General features: G+C 40.5%; 1 protein-coding gene across 5 annotated transcripts in view; it reads left to right on the forward strand.

Annotated features, from left to right (window-relative positions):
• Window positions 1-9,772, forward strand: part of TBC1D30 (TBC1 domain family member 30) — an 88,094-nt gene extending 78,322 nt beyond the window's left edge. For 3 of the 5 annotated variants that reach the window (XM_034770626.1, XM_034770641.1, XM_034770639.1), the window contains 5 exons: window positions 4,647-4,759; window positions 4,966-5,105; window positions 6,820-7,026; window positions 7,248-7,304; window positions 8,735-9,772. In XM_034770626.1, coding sequence (XP_034626517.1) covers window positions 4,647-4,759; window positions 4,966-5,105; window positions 6,820-7,026; window positions 7,248-7,304; window positions 8,735-9,516 — 1,299 coding nt within the window. In that variant the 3' untranslated portion in view covers window positions 9,517-9,772. The remainder of the gene's footprint in view (window positions 1-4,646; window positions 4,760-4,965; window positions 5,106-6,819; window positions 7,027-7,247; window positions 7,305-8,734) is intronic. The other 2 variants (XM_034770634.1, XM_034770640.1) reach the window with 1 other exon arrangement.
• Window positions 9,773-14,913: the final 5,141 nt, after the last annotated feature.

Here is a 14,913-nt window from a genome sequence, read left to right on the forward strand (position 1 = left end):
GCCTCTAGCCAGGTATCATCAAAGTTGATTGGCAATACCCTGGAATGTGATAAATACTTTCGAGTAGCTAAACTTAATAGGCTAGACTTGGTTCAAGGTAAAATCTTCAGCACATATTCAGTGACGTAGCCAGGTGGAGTGAACAGGGGGAGCGATCACAAAAAAAGGCGCCACCCACTGTGGTGCTTTTACTCACCCGGCGGTGCTTTTACTGATGGGGCGGCGCTCCGGGTCTTCGGCGGCATTTCGGCAGCAGGTCCTTCATTCGCTTCGCGGGTCTTCGGTGACATTTCAGCAGCGGGTCCTTCAGTGCCGCCGAACACACCCGGAGCAAGTGAAGGACCCGAAGCCGAAGTGCTGCCAAAGACCCGGAGCGCCGCCCGATGAGTAAAAATTAAAAAGGCGTCAAGAAATTGAAAAGGTGCCACTTGTGCTCAGTGGGAGAGCGGCCGCTGCCCCGCTCCACCCGCAGCTACTCTACTGCACATATCCTCAGAAACACTGCTGACCAAATTATCAGATTGGGACTTCCCCCCGTGAAGTCAAAGGGCTGGTTCCTTTGTTATCTTCAGTGAAAGGATGGGGGGAAGATAGAGAGACCCTGGGGTGTTTTTGCCTTCCACTTTTATAGTTGAGTCACCCTTTGAAATGCACTTTCCTGAGGGTTACCTTTAAATCAGCGGTTTTCAACATGTGGTCTGCAGACCCCTGGAGGGTCCGTGGACTATGTGTAAGAAGCAAGGGTGGCTCCAGGCACCAGCGCAGCAAGCGCGTGCCTGGGGCGGCAAGCCATGGGGGACGGTTGCTGTGAGGGCGGCAGGCAGGCGGCTTTCAGCTGCATGCCACCGGTCCCGTGGCTTCAGTGGCGGGGTTGCCGATGGTGCGGCACCGGTGGACCTCCCGCAGCATGCCTCCAAATCCGTGTGACCAGTGGACCACGCGCAGGCATGCCGCCGAAAGCTGTCTGCCAGCCATGCTTGGGGCAACAAAAAACATAGAGCCGCCCCGGTAAGAAGTCTGCAAAAGGTTGTCATTACCATAAACAATCGTTTTCAACCTGGGGTCCACAGATTATATCTAAGATTTCCAAATGGGTCCGCACCTCCATTTGCATTTTTAGGGGTCCGCAAATGAATGATAATTGAAAACCACTGCCCTAGATAAAGTTCCTTCCTGCTGTGAGAATGGAGACATGAAGTCTCGTGGTGAAAGAGGTTCCACGTGGTTTCTTGCTAAAATGCAGATTTATTTGTTTCTGCCCCCCTTCGTTGCCAAAGAATGGCCACTTGACAGGTGATTTCCCATCAGCTTTGATGACACCTGACTAGAGTGTCAGCTTGTCCCTTGTCTTTGAGACAGTGATTCACCCACTCCCCAGACTTGGCTAGTAAACACATTGAGTCATAATTTCAGCTTATGTTCATAACTTTTAATAGGCATTTTGTACATACATTTCACCATGAGATTGTTGACCAGCGAGTTATTAGTTTTCAAATGATACCCCACAAAGCATATTTTGTACAAAGCTGGTTACAATAGTGTGTAGGGTGTGAATACAGGGGTGCATTCGGTCACAGCGTTTTATCTTTATTTCTCTTGTAAGCATTTCTGAGTTCAGTGTCTTATACTCACTTAAAATCTATCTCTTTGTAGTTAAATAAACTTTTTATTTTTCAAGCTAAACTAATCCAATGTTGTATTTAAACCAAGCTATTTGGTAACTCCATTCAAAGTAGTTGGTGGTTGAATATTGACCCCATACAGGGGCAATGAACCTCTAATATCTGGACTGTCCAGAAGGGGGCTGGAGATTGCAGAACACATGTTTTGGGGGAAATTTGGGACTGGGACTGTGCTGAGGTCACCCTGCAGGTAGTAACCAAGGCTGGTGGAAGCCAGAGTGTGGCTGGTGTGTTGTTGACAGGCTGCTGGAGTCATTGTTGCTGGACCAGGACTGCAGCTATACACAGACACTCAGGGCGTGACCTGCATGCTGTTTAGCTCTTTGTGAGCAGCCCAGGAGGGGAGCTACAACAGCAGAGAATTGTGAGACGCCCAAGGTTGTAGGGCACGTGGTGACACAACCTCTCAGTGGTCTGGGTTGCACCCCAGAATGTGACAGATGCCAGCACACAATGTGTCTACCACAAATTCCATTGATCAGAAAATGATTAAAAGTGAAAGAATTTTAAAATTCAGTACATTTGTCATTATGTTTTGTTTACTTGCATTTATCTCCATTTGGGCAACAAAATCAATAAAATCCATTTCACTTTGATTTATATTCATCTTTATTTCAAATCTTAAGGGCTGCTCTGTTTGGATATCAAACACTTAAGGGGATTATTGGTTTTACTAAAAACAAGTGTTTACTGGATTTTTTTTTTAATTGCAGAAACATTTTTATTATTCTGATAATGGACAGAATAATGCTAGCTTGCCAAATAACCTTATTTCAAATTTTATATAGAAGTGCAGTACCATTCTTTCGTATCTGCTATGCATGCCAAACATACTTGCAGATCCAACATTACTATTAATAAGACCTTGAGTAGAGGATGTTCAGCAACTTACAGGAATTTCTCAGTATCCTGCAGGATCAGGCACTTAGGGCCTGTTCCAAAACCCTTTGAAGTCACTGGAAAAATTTCCATTGATTTCAATGGGTTTTGGATCAGGTTCTTAGTTACTGTCAAAGATAACTTAATGGCTGCCAATTTGTCATCAGTCCACACTGCAACCATATTCTTTTATCACCCTTGAGAAGCAGTTACCTTTCAAAGTAGAATTCCTACTAATGTGATTCCTTGTCTGTTTTAAAAATCTATATTCTTTCAGCCTGTCTCTGGTCACTACGCAGGGCCGGCTCTAACTTTTTTGCCGCCCTAAGCAAAAAAAAAGAGTGCTGCCCTCCATAGCGTCGCCATAACACACCCCCTCAGCGCTGCGCTGCCAGACCCCCCCACAAAACCCAAAAACCCTGAGCGCCCCCCGCCACCCCAAGATTGGCCGCCCCTTACCAGGTGCCGCCCCAAGCACCTGCTTGGTCAGCTGGTGCCTGGAGCCGGCCCTGTCACTACGTAGTAGAACTCTATCAAGCTTCACTTAATGTTAATGTTGAGAAGTTTTATGCTATGCAACAAGATCAGAGTTTGTCTGGACTCTGATAAAACTTGGGTTGCCAAAGATCTTCCTGCTTGGCTATGATTTTTATGGCTGAGGAAGTGTTGGGATTTCCTTCTCTGAGACTCATGGGGGCAGATCCTCATCTGGTGTAAACTGTCATAACTCCATTTATGTCAATGGGCCTGTGACAGTTTACACCAGCTGAGGATAGGGTTGCCAGTTTTGGCTGGACGTATTCATGGAGGTTTCATCACATGACCTATTTATTTAAACATTAATCTTTAATTCCTGGAGACTCTAGGACAATCCTGGAGGGCTGGCAACCTTAGCTGAGGATCTACCTTATGGTGTTTCTGTTGGGGTCAGCCCTTGTTTGTCACTTGAGCAGAGCAGTACAGGAAGAGCAGGGAAAACCTGATACTCACTTCCATCAGCAGTAGTTATAGTTGGAATCCATTTTTCTTCTTAGAATGTGCCCAACTTGCCTCAGGTGGCACATGACCAGGATTCATCCACCACTGGTTAGAGCTGGGTACTGATGGGGCACACGACATGAATGTTGATCCATGCTTCCCTTTGGAATCCATTAATAATAAATAGGGGTAAAATCTTGGTCCCATTGAAGTCAATGGCAAAACTCGTATTGACTTGAGTGGAGGCATAATTTCACCCCCAGGGATTGAGAAACTGTAATTATCTAGGCAGGTGGAGAAAACACAAATTAAAGAGGAGCACTGAAAACTAATTAACTATTCAGTGTCTTTCTCAGCCTCAATATAGATAATGAATTCGATGCTTTTACAAGCGGAATTTCTGTTGTGGGTAACTTTCCCTAAGTTTTGTTTTCCAGTCTTTTACTATTGTGCCATCAGTTAAAATGCATTATAAATGTTCCATTGTATTTATTCTCCACTGCCTCTGCAAACAACATCTGTAAGTCTGCTATAATTATTATTTGTATTAGCAAGAGCCTCTAGGTGCTTTTGTAAGTGTGTGACCTGCCATATGTTTTGTTTGCTTTTTGTTTTAATGACAATTTTTTTTAGTAATTTCTAGTGTAAATCAGTGTTTGAGGTTTTTGTAAGTTGCTGGCAGTGAGTGGATTAGAAGTGATGCTAAATAAATACAGTAGTTGAAAGGATCTGACCTTCTTGTATTAGGGCAAGTGAACAATCATGTCAGAAACCACATTTTCATAAACTGTCTCTTTCAAAATATCCTATATACCCAGGAGGTATTTTTTGAGACACATAAACCATTGTAGAGGCATATGCTTATACACTCATGTTACCAGTTATGTATGTTTCTTCTTTGGACTATGTATTTTTCTAGTGAGTCATTCTTTGTTTTTCCTTGAGGAAGTGTCGATTGCATCATAAAATCAGACTTTCACGTTTCCTTTTCTACATGTGAATGTGCAGTGTTTAATCCTGCAAGCCTATGAAATTTGTACAGTGCTGCAGTTTTTAGTGGGACCATTGTTAACAGCACAATTTTAAAAGGTGCATTTTTTTTTCTAGACCGTTTATTCCATGGCTCAGTTTCCTTTTCCACAACTGGCAGAATTAAGGGAGAAATATACATACAATATTACTCCATTCCCTGCAGCAGTAAAATCAACTTCAGTTTCAGGGTAAGTCTGTAATACATCCAGAAAAATCTTTTATTCCCTGTAGTCTAATATAGCCACTATTCGTCTGTACAGCAGAGAGGCTAATACAGTTGCTTTTTCCATTGCACATCTAAAATAGATGAAGGCATTTAGTAATGATCAATTAGTAATTAATGCACGGATGTATCTAAGATCTGCTTTCTTTTCCATTTGTTTCCATTTGGCAGAAGGCTAGGCAGAACCAGAGACAGTGATGAGGAAAATGACCTGGATGATGAAGATTCAGTTGCCAATGCAGTTGGCTGCCTTGGACCATTCAGTGGGCTCTTGGCACCAGAGCTACAGAAGTACCAAAAACAAATCAAAGGTAAATGCAACTTCGGTTCGTTCTGAATTATGCAGTCCAATTTGTGTGAGCTTGATTCACCTGCAGGTTAATTGAAATTATGAAAGTTGTAGTTTGAATTGTATGCAGAGACCATTATGGATCTTCTGTAACTTGCTGTGCAATCTTTGGATACTCTGCCTACTAAATTGAATGTCTGTGTGTGTACAATACGTGATGGTGTGGAATAAAGATTTTAGCCACGATTATTACCCAAAAAATCCTAAAACTAAGCTGACTAGGAGCTGTTAGGTGCTTAGCACTTTTGAGAATCCCAAAGATAATGAAATATGGCCTTAAGAGTCTAACTTAAAAAAAAAAATCCTGTTTTTTGTTACCATGTGTTTATATAGCATCAGAATCCACGAGTGAGTTATGCAGGTCATCCCCACCCCACTCTCGTAAAACCTTTATACCATTCCACACCATCATTTATTCTGTAAATAACAAATTTTATAGAAAACTATTTTGATATGTTCCAGAATATTATACAAAAATTCATTGATTCTATTTTCATATCCCTCAATCTTTCACTCAGTACCTCATAAAGACAGCAAAATTCTAATACATTTTAGAAACCTAACATTTTACCTAAAATAGCTTTCCTAGATGTGATATAATAGCTTTAGAGTCTGATTTTTGTGATTCCCACTGGAGGATTCTCTCTGAACATTTTCTCTCAAAGATACAACTTTCTCAGGTTTTATATCATTTTCTTTCAATAGTTCTTGAGATGCACAGGAGTGGTTACAAGAAAAACCTTCTTGGTGTCCCTGATTGGCAGCCAATAATATTGTTAATTTTTATTATTGTTCAGGTAACACCAAAAATCTTCCTTGGATCTCTCAGGCCTTTGCCTACAAGTGGAATGGTTACAGTTATGCTGTCTGCCTCTTTACCAGAAACTATTTCTGTTGGATTTAATTTCACCATTCCTTCTGCTTGTATTTGCCGAGATCTGTATGCTAGAATTCTCTGTTTGATGTTGTTTTCTTTCTTTTCTTGGAGGACGGCAAGTCTCCAGCTGCTGCCTCAGACTGACACTTACTCAGAATGTTAAACCATTATTTCAAACTAGACCTAATCCAAACAAACATCCTATGAAATAAGTTATCCCTTTGATTCTGAATTGCCATTTTAGCGGCACATCAGAAACAGCTGGGAAAATAAGTTGTGCTGCTCCTGTTGCTCTGCCACTCTTTGATCATACAAACTCCCTAGCAGCCTGCCTCTTCCACTTCCCCTCATTCCTGATGATTCTGCTGCTCCCTCCCTCCTTGCTGATCTCTGTCAGATAGTCACATTTGACCAAATGACTAGTTTCACTGTAACAGAGTTACATATCAGTTCATGGAGTGGTGGCCTCAACTTCTAATCACTTTGTAACTGAGAATCTTTGTTTACTACTTGGTCATGTGAAATACCCACTTTAGTGACTGTGCTGTATGTTTTTTATGCAAACAAGAAATTCAGTTTATATGTTTAAGGTATATTGCAAGGTTTAATAAATTATACTAAGTTAAATATTTAGACTTATATTATAATACAGTTATAATAGCTGTTTTTATTACACAGTGTAGTTAAAATAACAGGAGTTGGGCATGTAATTTCCTCGTGCATTTCCTTGGTTAATGATTAGTAGAGCACAGAAAATTCTGATGTATTCTTCCCCCTCCCTTTTTCCGACTGTGTACAGATCAGAATGAAGAACAGAGTTTGGGGTCTAGTAACATTGCAGAACTAAGTCCAGGGGCAATAGACTCCTGTAGAAGTGAATACCATGCTGCTTTTAACAGTATGATGATGGAGCGTATGACCACTGACATTAATGCATTGAAAAGGCAGTATTCCCGAATAAAGAAGAAGCAGCAGCAGCAGGTTCATCAGGTGTATATCAGAGCAGGTAATGTATCAGAACATGCTCTTCCCCTTTATTCTTTACAAGTCAACTTCACTATCTGAAAAGAGAGGCATGTGTTTTTTGTGTCTTTAAATTATTCATATGTAGAGAAAGGACAAAAGAGAATGAATGAACTTGCAATACAATACATTAGTGATATGGCAGAAGCAATTTCGTACAAACAAATCGTATATAAGATGATTTCTTTGTTTTTCTTTTATCAGGGTCTGAAGATGACGACCCTGGGATCTTGTTAGGTCCCAGGGACCAGCTGAATAATGGTATCTAAAAATGTCTTTGCTATCTGGGTATATCACATTGGTTTCACTGCTGAACGTGTTAAAATCTGCGGCATCCTTGGACTTGACAATACTTATACATTGTTAAAGAAATGACAGTAATATACTTTAAGAACCAAGGGGTAGATCCTCAGCTGGTGTAAATTGCCATAGCTCCATTTAAATCAGTTTGTTGAAGTCAAGGGAACTGCGTCACCAAATAGTCAATTGTAGCTCCAAGACTGACAGTTCAAATCCAGTCCAGGTTGGTAGTGAGTATGTGGGAAATGAGTTTGTTCCCAGTCCATTTCCTCATGGAGAGAGATCCACATGATAAAAACTACTACCACAATTGGCACTGATTGGCAACCTTGGGGGCAGCATCAGCAGACAGGCTGAGGATTTTAATAGGCCTGGAGACGGAACTCCCATCTCACTGCTAGAGGTGGTCCCTCCAAGTCACAGTTGAAACACATTGATGGGCCACTGTGGGAAAGTTTGTTCCATTAGTGCTATACCTATTCTGTACATGGAGGATTTTAGTCCCCAGAACAGTCAGTCTAGCAGGTTTCGTGATCATTACATTCACATGAAAGGAAAAAAAATACTTAGTTTTTAAAATACTGGTGATGCATCGAGTGCAAACAGAAGCTCTGGCCAAACTGAAACAATGCAATAGTAAGAGCCTCATTTCCAACGATTGCCAAACCCTTTCTGATTTTGCTAATCATGATTAATGGGGTAATTTATAGTTTTAACACACTAATTCTGAGTCTGTCACTCTGGTAAAATCGGAAGTTCTGATGGAAATAATAAGCTAGTTTGTCCTGGTTCCGGTTCAGCATGGACAGATGTCTATTAAAAATAAATTGGTGCATTTTCCAGACCTCTGCTCAAGGAGAGCCCTGTGTGACTGAATTGCCTCTCACTATTGAAGGAAGAATCTAAGAGATGAGGGACTTGCTAAGGCCAAGGTTAATGTTAACCTTTGTATTGTAGCAGGTATAGGTACCCTATAAGAGTAAAAAGCCCTGTGCAGGGCTATGCTCAGCTCTAAACAAATACAAAGCAAAATCATATTGGCAATACTTTCCACATTTTCACAGTGTCCCACCTCCTGTCATGCTCCCACCTGCAATTCCTAAAATGATAGAACCAGTTTCCAGATATCTATTATCTTAGCAGTAGTTACTGGTTTAGGAATTAACAGTAAGAAAGGAGGTGGGAACGAGGGAAAGCTTTTACCATACTTTTCCTCTCTGTTTTTGACTTGAAGATACAATATAGTGTTAGAGGAATTCAGTTTCCGCTAGGGTCGGTCCTACAAATCATCACAAGAAACAGCATCAAGACTGTTTGATTGGTGGGTGATCACTGATGTAATGATTTGTTTTTGTTCTTTAAGACTGTAATTTTTTAACTTTTTCTTTCAGACAAAGGGCCAGTTACCAGTCTTCTCCCCTCTCAGGTAAACCATTCTCCAGTGATAAACCACCTTCTTTTAGGAAAGAAGATGAGGGCGACCAATAGAGCTGCCAAGAATGCGGTCATTCATATCCCAAGTCACACAGGGGGCAAAATGTCACCCATTCCCCATGAAGATCTTAAAACGAAACTCAACTCTCCCTGGCGCACTCACATCAGAGTACATCGAAAGAACATAGCTAGAGCCAAATGCCAGCTGGGATATGGGGATACCATAGGACTCATAGAAGAGCAGAGTGAAGGCTGCAAACCAAATAGCTGCAGTGCAAAGGAGGACCCTCCAAGCAATTCTGATTTGGGGGAAAGAGAGGGAAGTGGCTTGGATAACAGGACTATTCGGAAAGCTGATGGACAGTCAGCTGAGGCACTTTACAAGGACACCAATGCAAATATGTCAGTGGTTCAGCTGAAATTAGAAGCACTGGAACTAACCCAAAATGACAAACCTGATGTTGAGCCAATGTCCAATCAGTCCTGCCCAACACACTTATCAGAATCACCTAGTTTATCCAGTGACAGTGGAACATTGGCTAAATCTTCCCAAGCCAGCAATCCTAAATTACAAGTGTTTAGCCCTTTCCCCAGCGTCAAACCCCTTCGGAAGTCAACTGCAGCCCGCAATTTAGGTTTATATGGCCCCACTGAAAGAACTCCAACCGTGCACTTTCCACAAATGAGTAAAAGTTTCAACAAGTCCGCCAACGGGAACAGCGGGACTAAAAAACGATGATGTACCATCAGCACTTTATATTTCTGGAAAAAATATGTATTGATTGTTGTGTGTGTATATGTGTCCAAAAGAGTTTCTAAATAGTTTAATTCTTTAAATGAAATAATGGGGACAAAGTGGTTAACAGATGTATAAATATGTATCCTTGAAAATTGTGCTCTTGTAATGTATGGATAGATTAGGGAAGATGCACTGTGGCTCACCACGTAGATTATAATGGTTCTATGGTAAAATAAACATTGATTTGCAATGTGAAGCATGCTTCTACTTTTTAAATCTAATTTAGGAGAAACTGTAGGGCTGCCTCCTTCCCCCCTTCAAAGGGTGCTCCATGTCCCTGTCAGGGCCCTGAAGATAACTTTTCCATCTTAGTCACCTATACCCATCTACAAAGCATTCTGTATGACTACCTGCCTTATGGTTAAGTGGAACTGCCTTTAGATCTCATCAACATGGCTCCCTAACTAGCTAGCGGAACTGCAATTAAACAACAATAAATCAGGCAGATGCAGAAATCAAAAGCATCTCTTGCAGTGCAGAAAATTACCACTAATATACGGGACGAGCTGGATGGTGATTCAAAAACTATTCAGCAGCATCTAATGTTTCTGTTCCTGTGGCAGGTCTTGTCTGCTGGTGTTACTTCTTTTCTATTTTCAGTTTGAAGTTGGTCAGCTAAGCTAAAATAAGAAAAACATACCCCCTTTCATGACATGGCAAATTGCTACTAAAAAGAAAAAATCTGTGGAGAGTCATAAAGTAAGAAGATTAAGGATATATAGAGAGAGTTGTTGATTTATTGGTAAACTTCTTGGCTACAGTGGATTTAAAAAATAAAATCTGTAGTTTTTTGCCATTGTAAGGAAAGTCAAATTTAACATTAACTGTTGACAGTGGGCAGAATTTTCAAGTGTCCAAGTGACTTAGGAATTTAAGCCCCACTTGCAAAAGTGATTTAGGAACCTAGGTCTCATTGGAAGTCAACCCACCCCTTTAAGCAAGTGGATCCACTCCAATTGACTAAAATGGATTCAGAAATAGGCCTGTGTATAGGGTATGGAAATTTAAGATTAATTATTAATTCCATTCTAATTTCTTTTGCCAGTTGCTCATAATTTTTTTCTCAAATGCCCAGAATACTGTCTCTTTTCCGCAGTTGTGAAACTTTCAAAGCTTGTAGGTTCCTTACGCCAAATAACTCTGGATTTCTTTCCATATATATTCAAACAGGGAAACTAAATGTAAAACCCTAGGGATAATTCAACTTCAAGGTTGAAAACTCAAGCACTCAACTTCCAAAAAATTCAGATTGCTCCTATAATGTTGATTCTACCCTTATGAACATATTGGCCCTGGTTCCCCACTATGTTGCTTCAGAGTTCCACAGGCATACGGAAGTAATGCAGCAATGAATCAGCTCCAATGTGTGTAGTATTTGTCTCTTCCTATATTCTTTAAATGTAAACTTTAATATATCATTGTTTATTAATGTATCCCATAAAATACATAGGATGTACTATAGTAATTAATGTATACCATAAATTTATATAGGCTGTACAGTATGCCCTGTTGGTTGTTGTGAGGACAACTTTATCTTGTTCTTGTATTTTATATAAGTGTATGGGTGTAATATAAATATACAAATATGTATATTATAAATTTTAAACAGATGGAGATCAGTCCTTGCCCCCTGCCTCATTTTCAGGGCTATGTAGGATACTTACTAATGCTTATCTATGAGGTTGAATAAATTTTTAAAATATGCAGGATTTAGTCGTTGATCAGGGACTGTACATGGAAGTTTTAAAAGAAGTGTAAACCAAGAAGGAAACCTTACTGTGAATCAAACTCCCAGTGAATCAAACTCCCATTATTAGTGTACTGTGTACGTACACTCAGACACAGAGATATAGATAGACCCAGTAAAAAAGAAAAGGACTGACATTCTAAAGCACAATGATAAAATGTCAAAAGTGTGTGCATTTTCAGCACATAATATGACTTTAAAAGATTTAACAGCTGGTCAACTGTAGCTAGATGGCAGTAAGAGTAGGAAATGCCATCAAAGAAAACTAATGCCAGAGAGTCGCATGTAACCAGTATTGGATAAAGCTGGGGCACCTGTTCCTTCAATAATGGAGCACTTTCCTCTTCTGAATATGAAGATTTTGAATAATCAAAGTAACTAAACACGTTTAGTTCTGCTGCAGCCTGAAACATTCTACCCATAATCCTGGCACAGATTCCTCACTTCCTGCCATGCTTTCTGCCACCTTATCGAACAGTTATTAGCAATATCTCAGCAGTTCAGTGATTCAAAGGACCTTTGGCACTGTAACCTTAAATTCAACTTCCAGAATGCTACACTAGTGGCATCAAAATTAAGTATAATTCTGTCCTGAAAAGTGCTCAGAAGAGGGCCAGAGAAATTCCATAAGATATCTGTCCTGGGGTTTCCAATATAGAATCTGTTAAGGGGAGTACTGTGGAGTCCTGCAGTGTTTGGAGATGAGTCCTTATAGCAATGGACCTTGGGATTCATAATGGCAGGAGTTATCCACGTGGACAGCTGTGTGTCTGGTCCCACAAGAACTCTGACAACTTGGTATCTGCAGGAGATGTGCTATTTGCAGGGTTTGGCTGTGTGCAGTAACAGCCACAAAGAGGACCTAGGTAGAGATAACTGTAAACTATTCATTCCAGGATGCACTGCATGGAACACCAGCATCTCCGCAGGTTCATTTCTGTCCCTGCTCTGTACGTAGGAATTGCAAATACTGATAAAATGCTATGCACTTCACAGTCCATCAGGCTTCCTCTTACTAATGCTTTTTTTCCCCAGTAGACAATTAGATCAGTTTTTTTTCTAGATCTTACAGTTTTTTTATTAGAATACAACATATCCAGTGTGTCATTAAGGTCAGACTAATCATTACTACTGTGATTGCTTTTAAAAGTACAGGAGACTTGAAATTTACTAAATAGAAGCTCCCCAGAGATGGGTCAGTGGATTAAATTTGAGGAGATATACAGTGTCCACTCATTTCCACTAGGAGCTGTTGATCATTCGAAAGAGCTCAGCCCTTTGTTGATGAGAGAAATCTATTTTCACACTTGCTTGTTGGAAGCAATTGATTTTTGTTCTCAGAGTTAGAAAATTGTGCATCATCAACAGAAAACTAAAATGCATTCAAAATAATGAATACGAATGGCAATGAACTGGACTTCTTTCTTGATGTCTGATACATAGGTAGCAGAAACTCAGGGGGAAAAATACATTCACCTGCGGTGATATTTTCATTGGAACTATTTCCTTTTCAGATACAAGTTAATAAAATGTGTTCTTAAAAGCAATTTTAAAATGAACATTTCAATATAAACTTGCCTTTATTGAACTCTTAACATTAATAAAATGAAATAATTCTGATAATGAGAATTCGATGCTTTCACCAAAATGCAGAATTACTTGAAGTCTGTTACTGTAGTGAGTTGTCTCATGCTCTTTTAAGGATAACAATCACCTGGTTTAATCGGAAGAGGCCAAACTCATCCTGGGTGTGAATTCATTGGCTTAAATGGCGTTACAGCACCGATGAATGTGCTCCAAGATGTCTTCACTATCTAACAAAGATAAATCACTGCATATTGTGCCATGTGATCATAATAATAAGTAGCAGCACTCCAGGTACTTAATATAGTGCTGTCACTGTACCATCCAGGATTAAAACTCAGCCCAAAAAGCATCCTGCTCTTGCCAACCCTTAGCTCGTTTTTGTTCTTCACGCTTCTCTTGTTGTAGGAAGGTTTATGCAAAGAGCTGGGTCTTACACCGAGCTCTGAAAGTGATCTGGTTTGAGCTCTTTCTGATCTCCCAACCTAGCTCCACACCACTGTAAATACTCTGCATCTGGCTCCCTCTGGTTTCTCCCTCAGCATTCTCTAGCTTTCTTGTTAGGCCATGAATGGGAAAGGCAGTTACTAAGAGAGCCTGCTTCCAGCTGCTGAAGGCCTCAGAGTGACCGTAAGACTTCGAAGTAGACCTGGACGTGAACTGGGACCTAACATTGGGAATGGGGTTAATGATGTTACCCCCCCAAAATAGACCCAGGGTACCTTAGAGTAGCTCATCTATTGCCCCTTTCTGGGTTTATCATAGGTTCCCTTTAGTTGACTCATTTAACTGTTTTTGTAAGGTGAAGGGGGCCCACCCTAGAGAAATTGTCAGGGTTTTACAGGAAACACTTTTAGGAAAAACTTCCCAGTACAGTTTAGACCTGCTACCTTTGGGAGGACACCGATACAGCCTTCCGATATAATTGATTGACGTCTTGGGCGTATTCTTCCAAACCAAAGTATTTTCTTTACTTAGTGTAACCAATCTTCCCTGATACAATTAATCTAACCATAAGTCAAACATAAATGTAAATCCCTTAGCATAATTCTTGAGTACAGGTTAAAAGTACCTGAACCATAAACATAAAGAGAGCAATACTAAACGGCTGTGTTCTGCGTGTGGTGATCAGTTGCCTCCAGTCGCTGACAGCAATCTTAACTTTATACATGTGAAACAATGTAACATTCACAACCCAAACATACATCTTTATTACCCAAACCTACAGACACGCATCATTAATCCTATTTCTATCTATATTTTACTATAGCTAGCATGCTTACTCTCCATAGGCTTCTCTCTGCTCGGTCTAAGGCTCCTTCTGCTGTCACTTCAGCTGCTGTAGCTACTGCTGCTTCTTTGCTCTTTTAGATTTCTTTCTTCTGATCTGATAGTCCCCTGGCTCCTTATCTTGACTGACTTTTGCCTGCTGACTGCCTCTTTTATTCAGTTTTACCGGCCACTAGACTAGGGGTAGGCAACCTATAGCACGCGTGCCAAAGGCAGCACACGAGCTGATTTTCAGTGGCACTCACACTGCCTGGGTCCTAGCCACCGGTCCGGGGGGCTCTGCATTTTAATTTAATTTTAAATGAAGCTTCTTAAACATTTTAAAAACCTTATTTACTTTACATACAACAGTAGTTTAGTTATATATTATAGACTTATAGAACAAGACCTTCTAAAAACGTTAAAATGTATTACTGGCACACGAAACCTTAAATTAGAGTGAATAAATGAAAGGTTGTCGATCCCTGCACTAGACCCTTTCAGATTGGATTGTTTCCCAATCCTATATTAGCATACTTTATCTTCCGATCTCCTTTAAGCCCCCTCTGATCAGTCCATACTTGTAGTTCAATCACAACTGCTAAATCTGGCTGTCAATCAAAATCGTTGCATAACAAGTGCTAGTATTATGGTCTGTTTACTATTATTGTCTGGTGACTCTCACCTAGTTTTGAACTGAGGATGCCTGACTGACCCCTCACTGCAGTGTTGGAGCT

Source organism: Trachemys scripta, chromosome 1, assembly GCF_013100865.1.
Source record: "Trachemys scripta elegans isolate TJP31775 chromosome 1, CAS_Tse_1.0, whole genome shotgun sequence".
NCBI classification, from domain to species: domain Eukaryota; kingdom Metazoa; phylum Chordata; order Testudines; family Emydidae; genus Trachemys; species Trachemys scripta.